At 48.2% G+C, this 25,000-nt stretch overlaps 1 protein-coding gene across 1 annotated transcript in view; it reads left to right on the top strand.

Annotated features, from left to right (window-relative positions):
* LOC124018174 (protein diaphanous homolog 3-like) overlaps positions 1 to 25,000 on the top strand; it is a 690,151-nt gene that overhangs the window by 467,670 nt on the left and 197,481 nt on the right. Inside the window, 2 exon segments of the mRNA XM_046333436.1 lie at positions 17,284 to 17,379; positions 24,370 to 24,464. Of these exon segments, the coding sequence (XP_046189392.1) occupies positions 17,284 to 17,379; positions 24,370 to 24,464 (191 nt within the window).

Below are 25,000 nucleotides of genomic sequence, written 5' to 3'. Positions count from 1 at the left end.
AGTCAGTCATCAGAGATATATCTGGTACATGTTATAGAGACTAGTCAGTCATCAGAGATATATCTGGTACATGTTATAGAGACTAGTCATCAGAGATATATCTGGTACATGTTATAGAGACTAGTAATCAGAGATATATCTGGTACATGTTATAGAGACTAGTCAGTCATCAGATATATCTGGTACATGTTATAGAGACTAGTCAGTCATCAGAGATATATCTGGTACATGTTATAGAGACCAGTCATCAGATATATATCTGGTACATGTTATAGAGACTAGTCATCAGAGATATATCTGGTACATGTTATAGAGACTAGCCATCAGAGATATATCTGGTACATGTTATAGAGACTAGTCAGTCATCAGAGATATATCTGGTACATGTTATAGAGACTAGTCAGTCATCAGATATATCTGGTACATGTTATAGAGACTAGTCAGTCATCAGATATATCTGGTACATGTTATAGAGACAAGTCAGTCATCAGAGATATATCTGGTACATGTTATAGAGACTAGTCAGTCATCAGAGATATATCTGGTACATGTTATAGAGACTAGTCAGTCATCAGATATATCTGGTACATGTTATAGAGACTAGTCAGTCATCAGATATATCTGGTACATGTTATAGAGACTAGTCAGTCATCAGATATATCTGGTACATGTTATAGAGACTAGTCAGTCATCAGATATATCTGGTACATGTTATAGAGACTAGTCAGTCATCAGAGATATATCTGGTACATGTTATAGAGACTAGTCATCATATATATATATGGTACATGTTATAGAGACTAGCCATCAGAGATATATCTGGTACATGTTATAGAGACTAGTCATCAGAGATATATCTGGTACATGTTATAGAGACTAGCCATCAGAGATATATCTGGTACATGTTATAGAGACTAGTCATCAGAGATATATAGAGACCAGTCATCAGAGATATATAGAGACTAGCCATCAGATATATCTGGTACATGTTATAGAGACTAGTAATCAGATATATATCTGGTACATGTTATAGAGACTAGTCAGTCATCAGAGATATATCTGGTACATGTTATAGAGACTAGTCAGTCATCAGATATATCTGGTACATGTTATAGAGACTAGTCAGTCATCAGAGATATATCTGGTACATGTTATAGAGACCAGTCATCAGATATATATCTGGTACATGTTATAGAGACTAGTCATCAGAGATATATCTGGTACATGTTATAGAGACTAGCCATCAGAGATATATCTGGTACATGTTATAGAGACTAGTCAGTCATCAGAGATATATCTGGTACATGTTATAGAGACTAGTCAGTCATCAGATATATCTGGTACATGTTATAGAGACTAGTCAGTCATCAGATATATCTGGTACATGTTATAGAGACAAGTCAGTCATCAGAGATATATCTGGTACATGTTATAGAGACTAGTCAGTCATCAGAGATATATCTGGTACATGTTATAGAGACTAGTCAGTCATCAGATATATCTGGTACATGTTATAGAGACTAGTCAGTCATCAGATATATCTGGTACATGTTATAGAGACTAGTCAGTCATCAGATATATCTGGTACATGTTATAGAGACTAGTCAGTCATCAGATATATCTGGTACATGTTATAGAGACTAGTCAGTCATCAGAGATATATCTGGTACATGTTATAGAGACTAGTCATCATATATATATATGGTACATGTTATAGAGACTAGCCATCAGAGATATATCTGGTACATGTTATAGAGACTAGTCATCAGAGATATATCTGGTACATGTTATAGAGACTAGCCATCAGAGATATATCTGGTACATGTTATAGAGACTAGTCATCAGAGATATATAGAGACCAGTCATCAGAGATATATAGAGACTAGCCATCAGATATATCTGGTACATGTTATAGAGACTAGTAATCAGATATATATCTGGTACATGTTATAGAGACTAGTCAGTCATCAGAGATATATCTGGTACATGTTATAGAGACTAGTCAGTCATCAGATATATATCTGGTACATGTTATAGAGACTAGTCAGTCATCAGAGATATATCTGGTACATGTTATAGAGACCAGCCATCAGAGATATATCTGGTACATGTTATAGAGACTAGTCATCAGAGATATATCTGGTACATGTTATAGAGACTAGTAATCAGATATATATCTGGTACATGTTATAGAGACTAGTCATCAGAGATATATCTGGTACATGTTATAGAGACTAGTCAGTCATCAGAGATATATCTGGTACATGTTATAGAGACTAGTCATCAGAGATATATCTGGTACATGTTATAGAGACTAGTCATCAGAGATATATCTGGTACATGTTATAGAGACTAGTCATCAGATATATATCTGGTACATGTTATAGAGACTAGTCATCAGAGATATATCTGGTACATGTTATAGAGACTAGTCAGTCATCAGAGATATATCTGGTACATGTTATAGAGACCAGCCATCAGAGATATATCTGGTACATGTTATAGAGACTAGTCAGTCATCAGAGATATATCTGGTACATGTTATAGAGACTAGTCAGTCATCAGAGATATATCTGGTACATGTTATAGAGACTAGTCATCAGAGATATATCTGGTACATGTTATAGAGACTAGTCATCATATATATATCTGGTACATGTTATAGAGACTAGTCAGTCATCAGAGATATATCTGGTACATGTTATAGAGACCAGCCATCAGAGATATATCTGGTACATGTTATAGAGACTAGTCATCAGAGATATATCTGGTACATGTTATAGAGACTAGTCAGTCATCAGAGATATATCTGGTACATGTTATAGAGACCAGCCATCAGAGATATATCTGGTACATGTTATAGAGACTAGTCATCAGAGATATATCTGGTACATGTTATAGAGACTAGTCAGTCATCAGAGATATATCTGGTACATGTTATAGAGACCAGCCATCAGAGATATATCTGGTACATGTTATAGAGACTAGTAATCAGATATATATCTGGTACATGTTATAGAGACTAGTCAGTCATCAGAGATATATCTGGTACATGTTATAGAGACTAGTCATCAGAGATATATCTGGTACATGTTATAGAGACTAGTCATCAGAGATATATCTGGTACATGTTATAGAGACTAGCCATCAGAGATATATCTGGTACATGTTATAGAGACTAGTAATCAGATATATATCTGGTACATGTTATAGAGACTAGTCATCAGAGATATATCTGGTACATGTTATAGAGACTATTCATCAGAGATATATCTGGTACATGTGATGTTATAGGAACTGACCTAAAACAGGGAATTTTTACTCAGATTAAATGTCAGGAATTGTCAAAAATGAAATGCATTAAAATTACAGAATGAACCGTTAGCTAAATGAGTAGTAGGCTACAACGAGCAACCAACGAGTGTGCTGTTGTTTTCTCTGAATGGGGTTGGTGAGAAAGTGCAGCATGTTAGCCACAATTAGCCTTGCTAGCTACAATTAGTCTACCTAGCTACCTAAAATTAGCCTAGCTAGCTATAATTAACATTGCTAGCTACAATTAGCCTCGCTAGCTAGCTATAATTAGCATCGCTAGCTAGCTACAATTAGCATCGCTAGCTAGCTACAATTAGCCTCGCTGTCTAGATTAAATTAGCCTCCCTAGCCAGCTACAATTAACATCGTTAGCTAGCAAGCTACAATTAGCCTCGCTATCTAGATGAAATTAGCCTCCCTAGCTAGCTACAATTAACATCGTTAGCTAGCAAGCTACAATTAGCCTCGCTATCTAGATGAAATTAGCCTCCCTAGCTAGCTACAATTAACATCGTTAGCTAGCAAGCTACAATTAGCCTCGCTATCTAGATGAAATTAGCCTCCCTAGCTAGCTACAATTAACATCGTTAGCTAGCTAGCTACAATTAACCTTGCTAGCAATCTACAATTAGCCTATCTAGGATATCCAACACAACTTCATGGCACTATTCAAATAGTACAATAATTTCCAACTCTCCATCCTTAGTGGGCCAGCCCACTAGCAATTGGAGTTTCAGCCAATAAGCTTCAGCCTCTCGCCATGTTTGACAGCTAGCAAGACGAACACACAGCGGAGTAAGAGAGAACAGGGGTGTGGTACACATAGCTGCACGTTGTCGGGGACCACTCTTCACTAGTGGGGATAACTTTGAGAACTAATGGCTAAAAAAGTATCGTAGAATCTCTCTTTTTATGTTCATTGATAAAATCTTTAACTATAATAGTATGAGTGGGTTGTAAGTGGTCTCCCTGGTGAATGGAAAAGGGTGTCTGTAATAGTCATGTCTCTCTCTGCCTTTTCAAAAGGCTTCTCTCTCTCTCTCTGTACTCCTGATGCTTTGACAGCATGATGCTCTGAGTTGCCGGGCGACCGCAAAATTGCCTGTTTTCATTTCAAAAGCTCCCTTTTCTTGCTTTCTCCGAATCGCTGAATCACCCCCCTCACCACCAAATCACAGACACACACAGACACATCACACTTTCTTTCTGTGGACCATATTCTCTCTTCTATCATGTTCCCTCTTTTTATTCAGTTAAAAAAAAACTCCCTTCTCCTTTCTTTCACACAATCTCTCTCCTCTTATTTATCTCTCTCTGTGCTCTCCTTTTCTCCTCTTCCTCCTTTTCTCCTCTTCCTCCTTTTCTCCTCTTCTTCCTTTTCTCCTCTTCCTCCTTTTCTCCTCTTCCTCCTTTTCTCCTCTTCCTCCTTTTCTCCTCTTCTTCCTTTTCTCCTCTTCCTCCTTTTCTCCTCTTCCTCCTTTTCTCCTCTTCCTCCTTTTCTCCTCTTCCTCCTTTTCTCCTCTTCCTCTTTTTCTCCTCTTCCTGTTTTCTACTCTTCCTCCTCTTTCTACTCTTCCTCCTCTTTCTACTCTTCCTCTTTTTTCTACTCTTCCTGTTTTCTACTCTTCCTCTTTTTCTCTTCCTGTTTTCTACTCTTCATCCTCTTTCTACTCTTCCTCCTCTTTCTACTCTTCCTCCTCTTTCTACTCTTCCTCTTTTTTCTACTCTTCCTGTTTTCTACTCTTCCTCTTTTTCTCTTCCTGTTTTCTACTCTTCATCCTCTTTCTACTCTTCCTCTTTTTCTCCACTTCCTGTTTTTTCATCTTCCTCTTTTTCCTCCTCTTCCTCTTTTTCCTCCTCTCTCACTGCTCACCGAAGACTGTGAAGAGAGTGAGCCTACCGAAGTGCCACGTAAGTCATCATGGGTGTTTTTTAGGGGTGGGGGGTGTTGTCACCCGTGTGTTGGTTCCTCTACACCCTTCTGTGACCAGTGGTCCTTGACTGAGCCATGTACCCCTACCCCTTCCTCTGTATCCCTCTACCCCTTCCTCTGTATCCCTCTACCCCTTCCACTGTAACATCCCCGGGGTGTCTGAAATGGCTCTTGGTGATGTTCGACCCATTCCCCTGACTGTGTTTAGACTACAATTGAAGACTTGGAGAGGCAGGTAAACTCATGGTTAGAGGGGGAGGCAGGTAGCCTAGTGGTTAGAGGGGGAGGCAGGTAGCCTAGAGGTTAGAGAGGGAGACAGGTAGCCTAGTGGTTAGAGGGGGGGAGGCAGGTAGCCTGGTGGTTAGAGGGGAGGCAGGTAGCCTGGTGGTTAGAGGGGGAGGCAGGTAGCCTGGTGGTTAGAGGGGGGGGCAGGTAGCCTGGTGGTTAGAGGGGGAGGCAGGTAGCCTGGTGGTTAGAGGGGAGGCAGGTAGCCTAGTGGTTAGAGGGGGAGGCAGGTAGCCTAGTGGTTAGGGGGGAGGCAGGTAGCCTAGTGGTTAGAGGGGGAGGCAGGTAAACTAGTGGTTAGAGGGGAGGCAGGTAGCCTAGTGGTTAGAGGGGGAGGCAGGTAGCCTGGTGGTTAGAGGGGGAGGCAGGTAGCCTAGTGGTTAGAGGGGGAGGCAGGTAGCCTAGTGGTTAGAGGGGGAAGGCAGGTAGCCTAGTGGTTAGAGGGGGAGGCAGGTAGCCTGGTGGTTAGAGGGGGAGACAGGTAGCCTAGTGGTTAGAGGGGGAGGCAGGTAGCCTGGTGGTTAGAGGGGGAGGCAGGTAGCCTGGTGGTTAGAGGGGGAGGCAGGTAGCCTGGTGGTTAGAGGGGAGGCAGGTAGCCTGGTGGTTAGAGGGGGAGGCAGGTAGCCTGGTGGTTAGAGGGGAGGCAGGTAGCCTGGTGGTTAGAGGGGGAGGCAGGTAGCCTAGTGGTTAGAGGGGGAGGCAGGTAGCCTAGTGGTTAGAGGGGGGAGGCAGGTAGCCTAGTGGTTAGAGGGGGGAGGCAGGTAGCCTAGTGGTTAGAGGGGAAGGCAGGTAGCCTAGTGGTTAGAGGGGAGGCAGGTAAACTAGTGGTTAGAGGGGGAGGCAGGTAGCCTGGTGGTTAGAGGGGGAGGCAGGTAGCCTAGTGGTTAGAGGGGAGGCAGGTAGCCTAGTGGTTAGAGGGGAAGGCAGGTAGCCTAGTGGTTAGAGGGGAGGCAGGTAAACTAGTGGTTAGAGGGGGAGGCAGGTAGCCTAGTGGTTAGAGGGGAGGCAGGTAGCCTAGTGGTTAGAGGGGGAGGCAGGTAAACTAGTGGTTAGAGGGGGAGGCAGGTAGCCTAGTGGTTAGAGGGGGAGGCAGGTAGCCTGGTGGTTAGAGGGGAGGCAGGTAGCCTGGTGGTTAGAGGGGGAGGCAGGTAGCCTAGTGGTTAGAGGGGGAGGCAGGTAGCCTCCTGGTTAGAGGGGGAGGCAGGTAGCCTCCTGGTTAGAGGGGGAGGCAGGTAGCCTCCTGGTTAGAGGGGGAGGCAGGTAGCCTGGTGGTTAGAGGGGGGAGGCAGGTAGCCTAGTGGTTAGAGCGTTGGATTAGAAACCGAAAGGTTGCTGGATCGAATCCCTGAGCTGACAAGGTACAAACCTGTAGTTCTGCCCCTGAACAAGGCAGTTAACCCTGTTAGGCCGTCATTGACAATATGAATGTGTTCTTAACTGACTTGCCGAGTTAAATCAAGTTTAAAATATCTAAAGTTCTGTTAAATCTTCAAGGCTTCACTCCCAAACACTCCTGCACCTCCTCTTCTCCCCTCCTGTCCTCCTCCTCCTCTTCCTCACTCAAAACAATCCTATAGACTTAGTAACTAGATCTACCGTAGCTAACATACTTAGTAACTAGATCTACCCTAGCTAACATACTTAGTAACTAGATCTACCCTAGCTAACATACTTAGTAACTAGATCTACCATAGCTAACAGACTTAGTAACTAGATCTACCATAGCTAACAGACATAGCTAACAGACTTAGTAACTAGATCTACCACAGCTAACATACTTAGTAACTAGATCTACCACAGCTAACAGACTTAGTAACTAGATCTACTGTAGCTAACAGACATAGCTAACAGACTTAGTAACTAGATCTACCACAGCTAACATACTTAGTAACTAGATCTACCGTAGCTAACAGACTTAGTAACTAGATATACCGTAGCTAACATACTTGGTATCTACATATACCGTAGCTAACAGACTTAGTAACTAGATCTACCGTAGCTAACATACTTAGTAACTACATCTACCGTAGCTAACAGACTTAGTAACTAGATATACCGTAGCTAACATACTTGGTATCTACATATACCGTAGCTAACATACTAAGCTAACAGACTTAGTAACTAGATCTACCATAGCTAACATACTTAGTAACTAGATGTACCGTAGCTAACAGACTTAGTAACTACATCTACCGTAGCTAACAGACTTAGTAACTAGATCTACCGTAGCTAACATACTTAGTAACTAGATATACCATAGCTAACAGACTTGGTATCTACATATACCGTAGCTAACATACTAAGCTAACAGACTTAGTAACTAGATCTACCGTAGCTAACAGACTTAATAACTAGATCTACCATAGCTAACAGACTTAGTAACTAGATCTACCATAGCTAACTGACTTAGTAACTAGATCTACCGTAGCTAACAGACTTAGTAACGAGATCTACTGTAGCTAACAGACTTAGTAACTAGATCTACCATAGCTAACAGACTTAGTAACTAGATCTACCATAGCTAACAGACTTAGTAACTAGATCTACCATAGCTAACAGACATAGCTAACAGACTTAGTAACTAGATCTACCATAGCTAACATACTTAGTAACTAGATATACCATAGCTAACATACTTAGTAACTAGATCTACCATAGCTAACTGACTTAGTAACTAGATCTACTGTAGCTAACAGACTTAGTAACTAGATATACCATAGCTAACTGACTTAGTAACTAGATCTACCATAGCTAACAGACTTAGTAACTAGATCTACCATAGCTAACAGACATAGCTAACAGACTTAGTAACTAGATCTACCATAGCTAACATACTTAGTAACTAGATATACCATAGCTAACATACTTAGTAACTAGATCTACCATAGCTAACTGACTTAGTAACTAGATCTACTGTAGCTAACAGACTTAGTAACTAGATATACCATAGCTAACTGACTTAGTAACTAGATCTACCATAGCTAACAGACTTAGCTAACAGACTTAGTAACTAGATCTACTGTAGCTAACTGACTTAGTAACCAGATCTACCATAGCTAACAGACTTAGCTAACAGACTTAGCTAACAGACTTAGCTAACAGACTTAGTAACTAGATCTACCATAGCTAACAGACTTAGTAACTAGATCTACCATAGCTAACAGACTTAGTAACTAGATCTACCGTAGCTAACAGACATAGCTAACAGACTTAGTAACTAGATCTACCACAGCTAACATACTTAGTAACTAGATCTACCATAGCTAACAGACTTAGTAACTAGATCTACCATAGCTAACAGACATAGCTAACAGACTTAGTAACTAGATCTACCATAGCTAACATACTTAGTAACTAGATATACCATAGCTAACATACTTAGTAACTAGATCTACCATAGCTAACTGACTTAGTAACTAGATCTACTGTAGCTAACAGACTTAGTAACTAGATATACCATAGCTAACTGACTTAGTAACTAGATCTACCATAGCTAACAGACTTAGCTAACAGACTTAGTAACTAGATCTACTGTAGCTAACTGACTTAGTAACCAGATCTACCATAGCTAACAGACTTAGCTAACAGACTTAGCTAACAGACTTAGCTAACAGACTTAGTAACTAGATCTACCATAGCTAACATACTTAGTAACTAGATCTACCATAGCTAACAGACATAGCTAACAGACTTAGTAACTAGATCTACCACAGCTAACATACTTAGTAACTAGATCTACCACAGCTAACAGACTTAGTAACTAGATCTACTGTAGCTAACAGACATAGCTAACAGACTTAGTAACTAGATCTACTGTAGCTAACAGACTTCGTAACTAGATATACCATAGCTAACAGACTTAGTAACTAGATCTACCATAGCTAACAGACTTAGTAACGAGATCTACTGTAGCTAACAGACTTAGTAACTAGATCTACTGTAGCTAACAGACTTAGTAACTAGATATACCATAGCTAACAGACTTAGTAACTAGATCTACCATAGCTAACAGACTTAGTAACGAGATCTACTGTAGCTAACAGACTTAGTAACGAGATCTACTGTAGCTAACAGACTTAGTAACTAGATCTACCATAGCTAACAGACTTAGTAACGAGATCTACTGTAGCTAACAGACTTAGTAACGAGATCTACCATAGCTAACAGACTTAGTAACTAGATCTACCATAGCTAACAGAATTAGTAACTCCATCTACTGTAACAATGGACTGTGTTCTTCTGTTGTGTGTGTTGATGGCAGCCAATGGGATTACGCCTGCAGAGGTCTCCCAGGGCCAAACACAGACCTCTTTACATTTTAATTAAGCCCAGTGTGTTAGGGAAAGGAAAGGAGAAAGCCCAACCGGAGGCTCTTCCTTTTTCCTCAAGATTAACCTCCGCTCTTTCCCACTTCCACCACACACACACACACACACACACACACACACACACACACACACACACACACACACACACACACACACACACACACACACACACACACACACACACACACACACACACACACACACACACACACACACACACACACTACTGCCTCCTGCACCACCCGGGTCTGCCAGCGCCGTAATTAGAACACAAGACAATTACCCAGCTTCCTCTTGGGAGGCACATTTTGTTCTCTTAATCTGGTGTCTTAAATAATTAAAGCAGCCATGAAACCCCGTGTTGTCTCTCTCCCCCGTACTCCCCTGGTCTCTATCTGATCTCTGTCTCCTCTCCTCTAACCCTCTGTTACTGTAGTGAGGTTGAGGAGGTGCACTGCTGTTTGCTCTCTCTATCTCCTCTGGTCTCTCTATCTCCTCTGGTCTCTGTATCTCCTCTTGTCTCCCCCCCCCATCGATCTCTCCTCTCCCCCATCTCCCCCTCCTCTCCCCCATCTCTCTCTCCTCTCCCCCATCTCCCCCTCCTCTCCCCCATCTCTCTCTCCTCTCCCCCATCTCTCTCTCCTCTCCCCCATCTCTCTCTCCTCTCCCCGCATCTCTCTCTCCTCTCCTCGCATCTCTCTCTCCTCTCCCCCATCTCTCTCTCCTCTCCCCCATCTCTCTCTCCTCTCCCCCATCTCTCTCTCCTCTCCCCCATCTCTCTCTCCTCTCCCCCATCTCCTGTCCTCTGTGTATGGGATATGTAGGTCTTTAACAGCAGCTATCATCATATTGATATTGGTGCCGTTATGCCAACAGGGACATTACACAGAATGTTCTCCGCTATGTGAACCCACCCGTGCCTGTGTGTGTGTGACCCCTCTGCTTCACAGCTTTCCCATAATCCTCTCCTCCACAGCCCTCCGCTGGTGTGAGATCTTGTTAGGACTGAGCGTGACCACCGCCCGTACACGATACTACCCAGTAGACCCAGCAGGGTGGGATGCTACCCAGTAGACCCAGCAGGGTGGGATACTACCCAGTAGACCCAGCAGGGTGGGTTACTACCCAGTAGACCCAGCAGGGTGGGATGCTACCCAGTAGACCCAGCAGGGTGGGATACTACCCAGTAGACCCAGCAGGGTGGGATGCTACCCAGTAGACCCAGCAGGGTGGGATGCTACCCAGTAGACCCAGCAGGGTGGGATACTACCCAGTAGACCCAGCAGGGTGGGATGCTACCCAGTAGACCCAGCAGGGTGGGATGCTACCCAGTAGACCCAGCAGGGTGGGATGCTACCCAGTAGACCCAGCAGGGTGGGATACTACCCAGTAGACCCAGTAGGGTGGATGCTACCCAGTAGACCCAGCAGGGTGGGATGCTACCCAGTAGACCCAGCAGGGTGGGATGCTACCCAGTAGTATAATAGTAGTTCTACCCAGTAGACCCAGCAGGGTGGGATGCTACCCAGTAGACCCAGCAGGGTGGGATGCTACCCAGTAGACCCAGCAGGGTGGGATGCTACCCAGCAGGGTGGGATGCTACCCAGTAGACCCATCAGGGTGGGGTGCTACCCAGCAGGGTGGGATGCTACCCAGCAGACCCAGCAGGGTGGGATGCTACCCAGTAGACCCAGCAGGGTGGGATGCTACCCAGTAGACCCAGCAGGGTGGGATGCTACCCAGTAGACCCAGCAGGGTGGGATGCTACCCAGTAGACCCAGCAGGGTGGGATGCTACCCAGTAGACCCAGCAGGGTGGGATGCTACCCAGTAGACCCAGCAGGGTGGGATGCTACCCAGTAGACCCAGCAGGGTGGGATGCTAGTAGACCCAGGGTGGGACCCAGCAGGGTGGGATGCTACCCAGTAGACCCAGCAGGGTGGGATGCTACCCAGTAGACCCAGCAGGGTGGGATGCTACCCAGTAGACCCAGCAGGGTGGGATGCTACCCAGTAGACCCAGCAGGGTGGGATGCTACCCAGTAGACCCAGCAGGGTGGGATGCTACCCAGTAGACCCAGCAGGGTGGGATGCTACCCAGTAGACCCAGCAGGGTGGGATGCTACCCAGTAGACCCAGCAGGGTGGGATGCTACCCAGTAGACCCAGCAGGGTGGGATGCTACCCAGTAGACCCAGCAGGGTGGGATGCTACCCAGTAGACCCAGCAGGGTGGGATGCTACCCAGTATGACCCAGCAGGGTGGGATGCTACCCAGTAGACCCAGCAGGGTGGGATGCTACCCAGTAGACCCAGCAGGGTGGGATGCTACCCAGTAGACCCAGCAGGGTGGGATGCTACCCAGTAGACCCAGCAGGGTGGGATGCTACCCAGTAGACCCAGCAGGGTGGGATGCTACCCCCAGCAGGGTGGGATGCTACCCAGTACCCAGCAGGGTGGGATGCTACCCAGTAGACCCAGCAGGGTGGGATGCTACCCAGTAGACCCAGCAGGGTGGGATGACCCAGCAGGGTGGGATGCTACCCAGTAGACCCAGCAGGGTGGGATGCTACCCAGTAGACCCAGCAGGGTGGGATGCTACCAGTAGACCCAGCAGGGTGGGATGCTACCCAGTAGACCCAGCAGGGTGGGATGCTACCCAGTAGACCCAGCTACCCAGGGTGGGATGCTACCCAGTAGACCCAGCAGGGTGGGATGCTACCCAGTAGACCCAGCAGGGTGGGATGCTACCCAGTAGACCCAGCAGGGTGGGATGCTACCCAGTAGACCCAGCAGGGTGGGATGCTACCCAGTAGACCCAGCAGGGTGGGATGCTACCCAGTAGACCCAGCAGGGTGGGATGCTACCCAGTAGACCCAGCAGGGTGGGATGCTACCCAGTAGACCCAGCAGGGTGGGATGCTACCCAGTAGACCCAGCAGGGTGGGATGCTACCCAGTAGACCCAGCAGGGTGGGATGCTACCCAGTAGACCCAGCAGGGTGGGATGCTACCCAGTAGACCCAGCAGGGTGGGATGCCAGTAGACCCAGCAGGGTGGGATGCTACCCAGTAGACCCAGCAGGGTGGGATGCTACCCAGTAGACCCAGCAGGGTGGGATGCTACCCAGTAGACCCAGCAGGGGTGGGATGCTACCCAGTAGACCCAGTGGGATGACCCAGCCCAGGGTGGGATGCTACCCAGTAGACCCAGCAGGGTGGGATGCTACCCAGTAGACCCAGCAGGGTGGGATGCTACCCAGTAGACCCAGCAGGGTGGGATGCTACCCAGTAGACCCAGCAGGGTGGGATGCTACCCAGTAGACCCAGCAGGGTGGGATGCTACCCAGTAGACCCAGCAGGGTGGGATGCTACCCAGTAGACCCAGCAGGGTGGGATGCTACCCAGTAGACCCAGCAGGGTGGGATGCTACCCAGTAGACCCAGCAGGGTGGGATGCTGTAGTAGACCCAGCAGGGTGGGATGCTACCCAGTAGACCCAGCAGGGTGGGATGCTACCCAGTAGACCCAGCAGGGTGGGATGCTACCCAGTAGACCCAGCAGGGTGGGATGCTACTCCCAGTAGACCCAGCAGGGTGGGATGCCAGTAGACCCAGCAGGGTGGGATGCTGTGTAGACCCAGCAGGGTGGGATGCTACCCAGTAGACCCAGCAGGGTGGGATGCTACCCAGTAGACCCAGCAGGGTGGGATGCTACCCAGTAGACCCAGCAGGGGTGGGATGCTACCCAGTAGACCCAGCAGGGTGGGATGCTACCCAGTAGACCCAGCAGGGTGGGATGCTACCCAGTAGACCCAGCAGGGTGGGATGCTACCCAGTAGACCCAGCAGGGTGGGATGCTACCCAGTAGACCCAGCAGGGTGGGATGCTACCCAGTAGACCCAGCAGGGTGGGATGCTGCAGTAGACCCAGCAGGGTGGGATGCTACCCAGTAGACCCAGCAGGGTGGGATGCTACCCAGTAGACCCAGCAGGGTGGGATGCTACCCAGTAGACCCAGCAGGGTGGGATGCTACCCAGTAGACCCAGCAGGGTGGGATGCTACCCAGTAGACCCAGCAGGGTGGGATGCTAACAGAGACCCAGCAGGGTGGGATGCTACCCAGTAGACCCAGCAGGGTGGGATGCTACCCAGTAGACCCAGCAGGGTGGGATGCTACCCAGTAGACCCAGCAGGGTGGGATGCTACCCAGTAGACCCAGCAGGGTGGGATGCTACCCAGTAGACCCAGCAGGGTGGGATGCTACCCAGTAGACCCAGCAGGGTGGGATGCTACCCAGTAGACCCAGCAGGGTGGGATGCTGTTTAGACCCAGCAGGGTGGGATGCTACCCAGTAGACCCAGCAGGGTGGGATGTTAACAGTAGACCCAGCAGGGTGGGATGCTACCAGTAGACCCAGCAGGGTGGGATGCTACCCAGTAGACCCAGCAGGGTGGGATGCTACCCAGTAGACCCAGCAGGGGGATGCTACCCAGTAGACCCAGCAGGGTGGGATGCTACCCAGTAGACCCAGCAGGGTGGGATGCTACCCAGTAGACCCAGCAGGGTGGGATGCTGCACCAGTAGACCCAGCAGGGTGGGATGCTACCCAGTAGACCCAGCAGGGTGGGATGCTACCCAGTAGACCCAGCAGGGTGGGATGCTACCCAGTAGACCCAGCAGGGTGGGATGCTACCCAGTAGACCTACAGCAGGGTGGGATGCTACCCAGTAGACCCAGCAGGGTGGGATGCTGTAGACCCAGCAGGGTGGGATGCTACCCAGTAGACCCAGCAGGGTGGGATGCTACCCAGTAGACCCAGCAGGGTGGGATGCTACCCAGTAGACCCAGCAGGGTGGGATGCTACCCAGTAGACCCAGCAGGGTGGGATGCTACCCAGTAGACCCAGCAGGGTGGGATGCTACCCAGTAGACCCAGCAGGGTGGGATGCTACCCAGCAGGGTGGGATGCTACCCAGTAGACCCAGCAGGGTGGGATGCTACCCAGTAGACCCAGCAGGGTGGGATGCTACCCAGTAGACCCAGCAGGGTGGGATGCTGAGTAGACCCAGCAGGGTGGGATGCTACCCAGTAGACCCAGCAGGGTGGGATGCTACCCAGAGACCAGTAGATGCTACCCAGTAGACCCAGCAGGGTGGGATGCTACCCAGTAGACCCAGCAGGGTGGGATGCTACCCAGTAGACCCAGCAGGGTGGGATGCTACCCAGTAGACCCAGCAGGGTGGGATGCTACCCAGTAGACCCAGCAGGGTGGGATGCTACCCAGTAGACCCAGCAGGGTGGGATGCTACCCAGTAGACCCAGCAGGGTGGGATGCTACCCAGTAGACCCAGCAGGGTGGGATGCTACCCAGTAGACCCAGCAGGGTGGGATGCTACCCAGTAGACCCAGCAGGGTGGGATGCTACCCAGTAGACCCAGCAGGGTGGGATGCTACCCAGTAGACCCAGCAGGGTGGGATGCTACCCAGTAGACCCAGCAGGGTGGGATGCTACCCAGTAGACCCAGCAGGGTGGGATGCTACCCAGTAGACCCAGCAGGGTGGGATGCTACCCAGCAGGGTGGGATGCTACCCAGTAGACCCAGCAGGGTGGGATGCTACCCAGTAGACCCAGCAGGGTGGGATGCTACCCAGTAGGGTGGGATGCTACCCAGTAGGGTGGGATGCTACCCAGTAGACCCAGCAGGGTGGGATGCTACCCAGTAGACCCAGCAGGGTGGGATGCTACCCAGTAGACCCAGCAGGGTGGGATGCTACCCAGTAGACCCAGCAGGGTGGGATGCTACCCAGTAGACCCAGCAGGGTGGGATGCTACCCAGTAGACCCAGCAGGGTGGGATGCTACCCAGTAGACCCAGCAGGGTGGGATGCTACCCAGTAGACCCAGCAGGGTGGGATGCTGCCCAGTAGACCCAGCAGGGTGGGATGCTACCCAGTAGACCCAGCAGGGTGGGATGCTACCCAGTAGACCCAGCAGGGTGGGATGCTACCCAGTAGACCCAGCAGGGTGGGATGCTACCCAGTAGACCCAGCAGGGTGGGATGCAGCCCAGCAGGGTGGGATGCTACCCCCAGTAGACCCAGCAGGGTGGGATGCTACCCAGTAGACCAGCAGCAGGGTGGGATGCTACCCAGTAGACCCAGCAGGGTGGGATGCTACCCAGTAGACCCAGCAGGGTGGGATGCTACCCAGTAGACCCAGCAGGGTGGGATGCTACCCAGTAGACCCAGCAGGGTGGGATGCTACCCAGTAGACCCAGCAGGGTGGGATGCTACCCAGTAGACCCAGCAGGGTGGGATGCTACCCAGTAGACCCAGCAGGGTGGGATGCTACCCAGTAGACCCAGCAGGGTGGGATGCTACCCAGTAGAAGTTCTGCCGTCGTCAGTCATGTTTTCATTGTTTATGCATCATCGCTATCTGTGTTAACAGTGTGTGTGTTTAACAGTGTGTGTGTGTTAACAGTGTGTGTGTGTGTGTAACAGTGTGTGTGTGTGTGTAACAGTGTGTGTGTGTGTGTAACAGTGTGTGTGTGTGTGTAACAGTGTGTGTGTGTGTGTAACAGTGTGTGTGTGTTAACAGTGTGTGTGTGTGTGTAACAGTGTGTGTGTGTGTGTAACAGTGTGTGTGTGTGTGTAACAGTGTGTGTGTGTGTGTAACAGTGTGTGTGTGTTAACAGTGTGTGTGTGTGTGTAACAGTGTGTGTGTGTGTAACAGTGTGTGTGTGTGTGTGTAACAGTGTGTGTGTGTGTGTGTAACAGTGTGTGTGTGTGTGTGTAACAGTGTGTGTGTGTGTGTGTAACAGTGTGTGTGTGTGTGTAACAGTGTGTGTGTGTGTGTAACAGTGTGTGTGTGTGTGTTAACAGTGTGTGTGTGTGTGTTAACAGTGTGTGTGTGTGTGTAACAGTGTGTGTGTGTGTGTGTAACAGTGTGTGTGTGTGTGTGTAACAGTGTGTGTGTGTGTGTAACAGTGTGTGTGTGTGTGTAACAGTGTGTGTGTGTTAACAGTGTGTGTGTGTGTGTGTAACAGTGTGTGTGTGTGTGTAACAGTGTGTGTGTGTGTGTAACAGTGTGTGTGTGTGTGTAACAGTGTGTGTGTTAACAGTGTGTGTGTGTAACAGTGTGTGTGTGTAACAGTGTGTGTTTTAACAGTGTGTGTGTAACAGTGTGTGTTTTAACAGTGTGTGTGTGTGTAACAGTGTGTGTTTTAACAGTGTGTGTGTGTTAACAGTGTGTGTGTGTGTGTGTGTGTGTGTGTGTGTGTGTGTGTGTGTGTGTGTGTGTGTGTGTGTGTGTGTGTGTGTGTGTGTGTGTGTGTGTGTGTGTGTGTGTGTGTGTGTAACAGTGTGTGTGTGTAACAGTGTGTGTGTGTAACAGTGTGTGTGTGTAACATAATGTAACGTGTCTCCTCCAGCCGTCCAGGATGAACAGGGTCTGGAAGCAAAGAGATCCATCAAGAAGAGGATTAAACAGCTGAAGGTGCTGGACCCAAAGATCGCCCAGAACCTCTGTGAGTACTGAGACACACACACAGATCCTCAGAACCTCTGTGAGTACTGAGACACACACACAGATCGCCCAGAACCTCTGTGAGTACTGAGACACACACACAGATTCCTCAGAACCTCTGTGAGTACTGAGACACACACACAGATCGCCCAGAACCTCTGTGAGTACTGAGACACACACACACACACACACACACACACTGTGTGTTTTCACACACACACACACTGTGTGATTTCTCCCAGAACCTCTGTGAGTACTGAGACACACACTGTTAACATCTAAAGTTACACACTAGAGGCCGACCGATACCGATTATTTGAAGGCCCCAAAAAAGCCGATACCGATTAATCGGACGATTGTTTTTAAATGTATTTGTAATAACGACAATTACAACAATACTGAATGAACACTTATTTTAACTTAATATAATACATCAATAAAATAAATTTAGCCTCAAATAAATAATGAAACATGTTCAATTTGGTTTAAATAATGCAAAAACAAAGTGTAAGAAAGTAAAAGTGCAATATGTGCCATGTAAGAAAGCTAACGTTTCAGTTCCTTGCTCAGAACATGAGAACATATGAAAGCTGGTGGTTCCTTTTAACATGAGTCTTCAATATTACCAGGTAAGAAGTTTCAGGTTGTAGTTATTATAGGAATTATAGGACTATTTCTCTCTATACCATTTGTATTTCATTAACCTTTGACTATTGGATGTTCTTATAGGCACTTTAGTATTGCCAGTGTAACAGTATAGCTTCCGTCCCTCTCCTCGCTCCTCCCTGGGCTCGAACCAGGAACACATCGACAACAGCCACCCTCGAAGCAGCGTTACCCATGCAGAGCAAGAGGAACAACTACTAGAAGGCTCAGAGCGAGTGACGTTTGAAACGCTATCAGCGCGCACCTCGCTAACAAGCTAGACATTTCACATCGGTTACACCAGCCTCAGCCTTGGGAGTTGATAGGCTTGGAAGTCATAAACAGCTGCTGGCAAAACGCACAAAGTGCTGTTTGAATGAATGCTTACGATCCTGCTGCTGCTTACCACCACTCAGTCAGACTGCTCTATCATGTTTTCTCTAGTTCCTCCAGTTCCTCGTTGATCTCTGTGTGTGTTCTCCAGTTCCTCGTTGATCTCTGTGTGTGTTCTCCAGTTCCTCGTTGATCTCTGTGTGTGTTCTCCAGTTCCTCGTTGATCTCTGTGTGTGTTCTCCAGTTCCTCGTTGATCTCTGTGTGTGTTCTCCAGTTCCTCATTGATATCTGTGTGTTTTCTCCACTTCCTCATTGATATCTGTGTGTTTTCTCCACTTCCTCATTGATATCTGTGTGTTTTCTCCACTTCCTCCAGTTCCTCATTGATCTCTGTGTGTTTTCTCCACTTCCTCATTGATATCTGTGTGTTTTCTCCACTTCCTCATTGATCTCTGTGTGTTTTCTCCACTTCCTCATTGATCTCTGCTGGGTTCCTGTGTTTCTCACCATCGCCGGCTTCAGCTGTAGGATGTAGGAACTGTAGAAGTGGTGCTTGTTACAAGGAACGAGTCCCAAATGGCGACCTAGATAGTGGCTACTCCTTATTCAGGCCCGTTGGTCCAAAGTAGTTTACTGTATAGGGGAATAGGGTGCCGTTTTGGGAAGCAGCCCAGTGTTTGTGTTGGTCATTATTATGTGTAGATGTGGAGTATGGAGAGGCGTAGGAGGCAGAGAGAACACTCACTCATCCGTCAGTCAGTCACTCAAACACAGAGGTCAGAGGTCAGCTGTATAAATGCTTCTCCTCTCTTTCACTCCTTTGCTCTCTCTCTCTCTCTCTCTCTGTATCTCGCTCTCTCTCGCTCTCTCTGTCTCTCTCTCTGTGTTTCTCTCTCTATCTCTCTGTCTCTCTCTCTGTGTCTCTCTCTCTCTCTCTGTGTCTCTCTCTCTCTCTCTCTGTCTCTCTCTCTGTCTCTGTCTCTCTCTCTGTCTCTCTCTCTGTGTCTCTCTCTCTGTCTCTCTCTCTGTCTCTCTCTCTGTCTCTGTCTCTCTCTCTGTCTCTCTCTCTGTCTCTCTCTCTGTCTCTCTCTCTGTCTCTCTCTGTCTCTCTCTCTGTCTCTCTCTCTCTGTCTCTCTCTCTGTCTCTCTCTCTGTCTCTCTCTCTCTGTCTCTCTCTCTCTCTCTCTCTCTCTCTCTCTCTCTCTCTCTCTCTCTCTCTCTCTGTCTCTCTCTCTCTCTCTCTCTCTCTCTCTCTCTCTCTCTCTCTCTCTCTCTCTCTCTCTCTCTCTCTCTCTCTCTCTCTCTGTCTCTCTCTCTCTGTCTCTCTCTCTGTCTCTCTCTCTGTCTCTCTCTGTCTCTCTCTCTCTCTCTCTCTGTCTCTCTCTCTGTCTCTCTCTCTGTCTCTCTCTGTCTCTCTCTCTGTCTCTCTCTGTCTCTCTCTCTCTCTCTCTCTCTCTCTCTCTCTCTCTGTCTCTCTCGCTCCTCTCTCTCTCTCTCTCTCTCTCTCTGTCTCTCTCTCTGTCTCTCTCTCTCTCTCTCTCTCTCTCTCTCTCTCTCTCTCTCTCTCTGTCTCTCTCTCTGTCTCTCTCTCTCTCTCTCTCTCTCTCTCTCTCTGCTCCTCATTGGTTTAAATCAAGCAGGTCTGTGACCTTTGGTTCATGTATTAAAGGAGAATGAGTCTAACCAGCCAAGTCAAAGTGATAACTTATGCACAGTAGAAATAATGGAACAGGGGGAGGGAGGGGGTGTGTGTGTGTGTGTGTGTGTGTGTGTGTGTGTGTGTGTGTGTGTGTGTGTGTGTGTGTGTGTGTGTGTGTGTGTGTGTGTGTGTGTGTGTGTGTGTGTGTGTGTGTGTGTGTGTGTGTGTGAGAAAGTGTGTGTGTGTGAGAAAGTGTGTGTGTGTGAGAAAGTGTGTGTGTGTGAGAAAGTGTGTGTGTGTGAGAAAGTGTGTGTGTTAGCTCTGTGTCCATGTCCTATCTCCACGTATGTCTGTTCTAGTACACACAGCACCGAACCAGCACCGCAGCGTGTGTCTTGTCCTTCTGGTTGAGTTATCTACAACAGCCGAACACACACACCTACGTGTTGTCTACTGTTGTGACCTCTCTCTAAATAACTATCTCTTCTCTCCTCAGCTGTCTGTCTGGGGTCCTTCAGGATACCTTACTGTCTCTCTCCCTCTCTTCTCTCCTCAGCTGTCTGTCTGGGGTCCTTCAGGATACCTTACTGTCTCTCCCTCTCTTCTCTCCTCAGCTATCTTCCTGGGGTCCTTCAGGATACCTTACTGTCTCTCTTCTCTCCTCAGCTGTCTGTCTGGGGTCCTTCAGGATACCTTACTGTCTCTCTTCTCTCCTCAGCTATCTGTCTGGGGTCCTTCAGGATACCTTACTGTCTCTCTCCCTCTCTTCTCTCCTCAGCTATCTGTCTGGGGTCCTTCAGGATACCTTACTGTCTCTCTTCTCTCCTCAGCTATCTGTCTGGGGTCCTTCAGGATACCTTACTGTCTCTCTTCTCTCCTCAGCTATCTGTCTGGGGTCCTTCAGGATACCTTACTGTCTCTCTCCTCTCTTCTCTCCTCAGCTATCTGTCTGGGGTCCTTCAGGATACCTTACTGTCTCTCTCCCTCTCTTCTCTCCTCAGCTATCTGTCTGGGGTCCTTCAGGATACCTTACTGTCTCTCTTCTCTCCTCAGCTATCTGTCTGGGGTCCTTCAGGATACCTTACTGTCTCTCTTCTCTCCTCAGCTATCTGTCTGGGGTCCTTCAGGATACCTTACTGTCTCTCTCCCTCTCTTCTCTCCTCAGCTATCTGTCTGGGGTCCTTCAGGATACCTTACTGTCTCTCTTCTCTCCTCAGCTATCTGTCTGGGGTCCTTCAGGATACCTTACTGTCTCTCTTCTCTCCTCAGCTATCTGTCTGGGGTCCTTCAGGATACCTTACTGTCTCTCTCCCTCTCTTCTCTCCTCAGCTATCTGTCTGGGGTCCTTCAGGATACCTTACTGTCTCTCTCCCTCTCTTCTCTCCTCAGCTATCTGTCTGGGGTCCTTCAGGATACCTTACTGTCTCTCTTCTCTCCTCAGCTATCTGTCTGGGGTCCTTCAGGATACCTTACTGTCTCTCTTCTCTCCTCAGCTATCTGTCTGGGGTCCTTCAGGATACCTTACTGTCTCTCTTTTCTCCTCAGCTATCTGTCTGGGGTCCTTCAGGATACCTTACTGTCTCTCTTCTCTCCTCAGCTATCTGTCTGGGGTCCTTCAGGATACCTTACTGTCTCTCTTCTCTCCTCAGCTATCTGTCTGGGGTCCTTCAGGATACCTTACTGTCTCTCTCCCTCTCTTCTCTCCTCAGCTATCTGTCTGGGGTCCTTCAGGATACCTTACTGTCTCTCTTCTTTCCTCAGCTATCTGTCTGGGGTCCTTCAGGATACCTTACTGTCTCTCTCCCTCTCTTCTCTCCTCAGCTATCTGTCTGGGGTCCTTCAGGATACCTTACTGTCTCTCTCCCTCTCTTCTCTCCTCAGCTATCTGTCTGGGGTCCTTCAGGATACCTTACTGTCTCTCTTTTCTCCTCAGCTATCTGTCTGGGGTCCTTCAGGATACCTTACTGTCTCTCTTTTCTCCTCAGCTATCTGTCTGGGGTCCTTCAGGATACCTTACTGTCTCTCTTCTCTCCTCAGCTATCTGTCTGGGGTCCTTCAGGATACCTTAATGTCTCTCTCCCTCTCTTCTCTCCTCAGCTATCTGTCTGGGGTCCTTCAGGATACCTTACTGTCTCTCTTCTCTCCTCAGCTATCTGTCTGGGGTCCTTCAGGATACCTTACTGTCTCTCTTCTCTCCTCAGCTATCTGTCTGGGGTCCTTCAGGATACCTTACTGTCTCTCTCCCTCTCTTCTCTCCTCAGCTATCTGTCTGGGGTCCTTCAGGATACCTTACTGTCTCTCTCCCTCTCTTCTCTCCTCAGCTATCTGTCTGGGGTCCTTCAGGATACCTTACTGTCTCTCTTCTCTCCTCAGCTATCTGTCTGGGGTCCTTCAGGATACCTTACTGTCTCTCTTCTCTCCTCAGCTATCTGTCTGGGGTCCTTCAGGATACCTTACTGTCTCTCTTTTCTCCTCAGCTATCTGTCTGGGGTCCTTCAGGATACCTTACTGTCTCTCTTCTCTCCTCAGCTATCTGTCTGGGGTCCTTCAGGATACCTTACTGTCTCTCTTCTCTCCTCAGCTATCTGTCTGGGGTCCTTCAGGATACCTTACTGTCTCTCTCCCTCTCTTCTCTCCTCAGCTATCTGTCTGGGGTCCTTCAGGATACCTTACTGTCTCTCTTCTCTCCTCAGCTATCTGTCTGGGGTCCTTCAGGATACCTTACTGTCTCTCTCCCTCTCTTCTCTCCTCAGCTATCTGTCTGGGGTCCTTCAGGATACCTTACTGTCTCTCTCCCTCTCTTCTCTCCTCAGCTATCTGTCTGGGGTCCTTCAGGATACCTTACTGTCTCTCTTTTCTCCTCAGCTATCTGTCTGGGGTCCTTCAGGATACCTTACTGTCTCTCTTTTCTCCTCAGCTATCTGTCTGGGGTCCTTCAGGATACCTTACTGTCTCTCTTCTCTCCTCAGCTATCTGTCTGGGGTCCTTCAGGATACCTTACTGTCTCTCTTCTCTCCTCAGCTATCTGTCTGGGGTCCTTCAGGATACCTTACTGTCTCTCTCCCTCTCTTCTCTCCTCAGCTATCTGTCTGGGGTCCTTCAGGATACCTTACTGTCTCTCTTCTCTCCTCAGCTATCTGTCTGGGGTCCTTCAGGATACCTTACTGTCTCTCTCCCTCTCTTCTCTCCTCAGCTATCTGTCTGGGGTCCTTCAGGATACCTTACTGTCTCTCTCCTCTCTTCTCTCCTCAGCTATCTGTCTGGGGTCCTTCAGGATACCTTACTGTCTCTCTTCTCTCCTCAGCTATCTGTCTGGGGTCCTTCAGGATACCTTACTGTCTCTCTTCTCTCCTCAGCTATCTGTCTGGGGTCCTTCAGGATACCTTACTGTCTCTCTTCTCTCCTCAGCTATCTGTCTGGGGTCCTTCAGGATACCTTACTGTCTCTCTTCTCTCCTCAGCTATCTGTCTGGGGTCCTTCAGGATACCTTACTGTCTCTCTCCCTCTCTTCTCTCCTCAGCTATCTGTCTGGGGTCCTTCAGGATACCTTACTGTCTCTCTTCTCTCCTCAGCTATCTGTCTGGGGTCCTTCAGGATACCTTACTGTCTCTCTCCCTCTCTTCTCTCCTCAGCTATCTGTCTGGGGTCCTTCAGGATGCCTTACTGTCTCTCTCCCTCTCTTCTCTCCTCAGCTATCTGTCTGGGGTCCTTCAGGATACCTTACTGTCTCTCTCTCTCTCCTCAGCTATCTGTCTGGGGTCCTTCAGGATACCTTACTGTCTCTCTCCCTCTCTTCTCTCCTCAGCTATCTGTCTGGGGTCCTTCAGGATGCCTTACTGTCTCTCTCCCTCTCTTCTCTCCTCAGCTATCTGTCTGGGGTCCTTCAGGATACCTTACTGTCTCTCTTCTCTCCTCAGCTATCTGCCTGGGGTCCTTCAGGATACCTTACTGTCTCTCTTCTCTCCTCAGCTATCTGTCTGGGGTCCTTCAGGATACCTTACTGTCTCTCTCCCTCTCTTCTCTCCTCAGCTATCTGTCAGGGGTCCTTCAGGATACCTTACTGTCTCTCTCCCTCTCTTCTCTCCTCAGCTATCTGTCTGGGGTCCTTCAGGATACCTTACTGTCTCTCTCCCTCTCTTCTCTCCTCAGCTATCTGTCTGGGGTCCTTCAGGATACCTTACTGTCTCTCTCCCTCTCTTCTCTCCTCAGCTATCTGTCTGGGGTCCTTCAGGATACCTTACTGTCTCTCTTCTCTCCTCAGCTATCTGTCTGGGGTCCTTCAGGATACCTTACTGTCTCTCTTCTCTCCTCAGCTATCTGTCTGGGGTCCTTCAGGATACCTTACTGTCTCTCTCCCTCTCTTCTCTCCTCAGCTATCTTCCTGGGGTCCTTCAGGATGCCTTACCAGGAGATCAGACGGGCCATCCTAGAGGTCGACGAGGAACAGCTCACTGAACCCATGATACAGGTATTAACCCCTAATATCTCCCCCTGTTACCTTACCACTAACCTTTGACCTCTAACCTCTACTATCATAACTCTGTGGTTCAGGTATTAACCCCTAATATCTCCCCCTGTTACCTTACCACTAACCTTTAACCTCTAACCTCTACTATCATAACTCTGGGGTTCAGGTAACCATGACCTTTAACCTCTACTATCATAACTCTGTTGTCCAGGTAACCATGACCTTTAACCTCTACTATCATATCTCTGTGGTCCAGGTATTAACCCCTAACATCTCCCCCTGTTACCTTATCACTAACCTTTAACCTCTACTATCATATCTCTGTGGTCCAGGTAACCATGACCTCTAACCTCTACTATCATATCTCTGTGGTCCAGGTATTAACCCTAACATCTCCCCTGTTACCTTATCACTAACCTTTAACCTCTACTATCATATCTCTGGAAAGGAGAGGTAACCATGACCTCTAACCTCTACTATCATATCTCTGTGGTCCAGGTATTAACCCCTAACATCTCCCCTGTTACCTTATCACT

Source organism: Oncorhynchus gorbuscha, unplaced genomic scaffold (assembly GCF_021184085.1).
Source record: "Oncorhynchus gorbuscha isolate QuinsamMale2020 ecotype Even-year unplaced genomic scaffold, OgorEven_v1.0 Un_scaffold_419, whole genome shotgun sequence".
NCBI lineage: Eukaryota > Metazoa > Chordata > Actinopteri > Salmoniformes > Salmonidae > Oncorhynchus > Oncorhynchus gorbuscha.
Note: the sequence above shows the minus strand (reverse complement) of the source record. Positions and strands in the feature narration are given on the sequence as shown.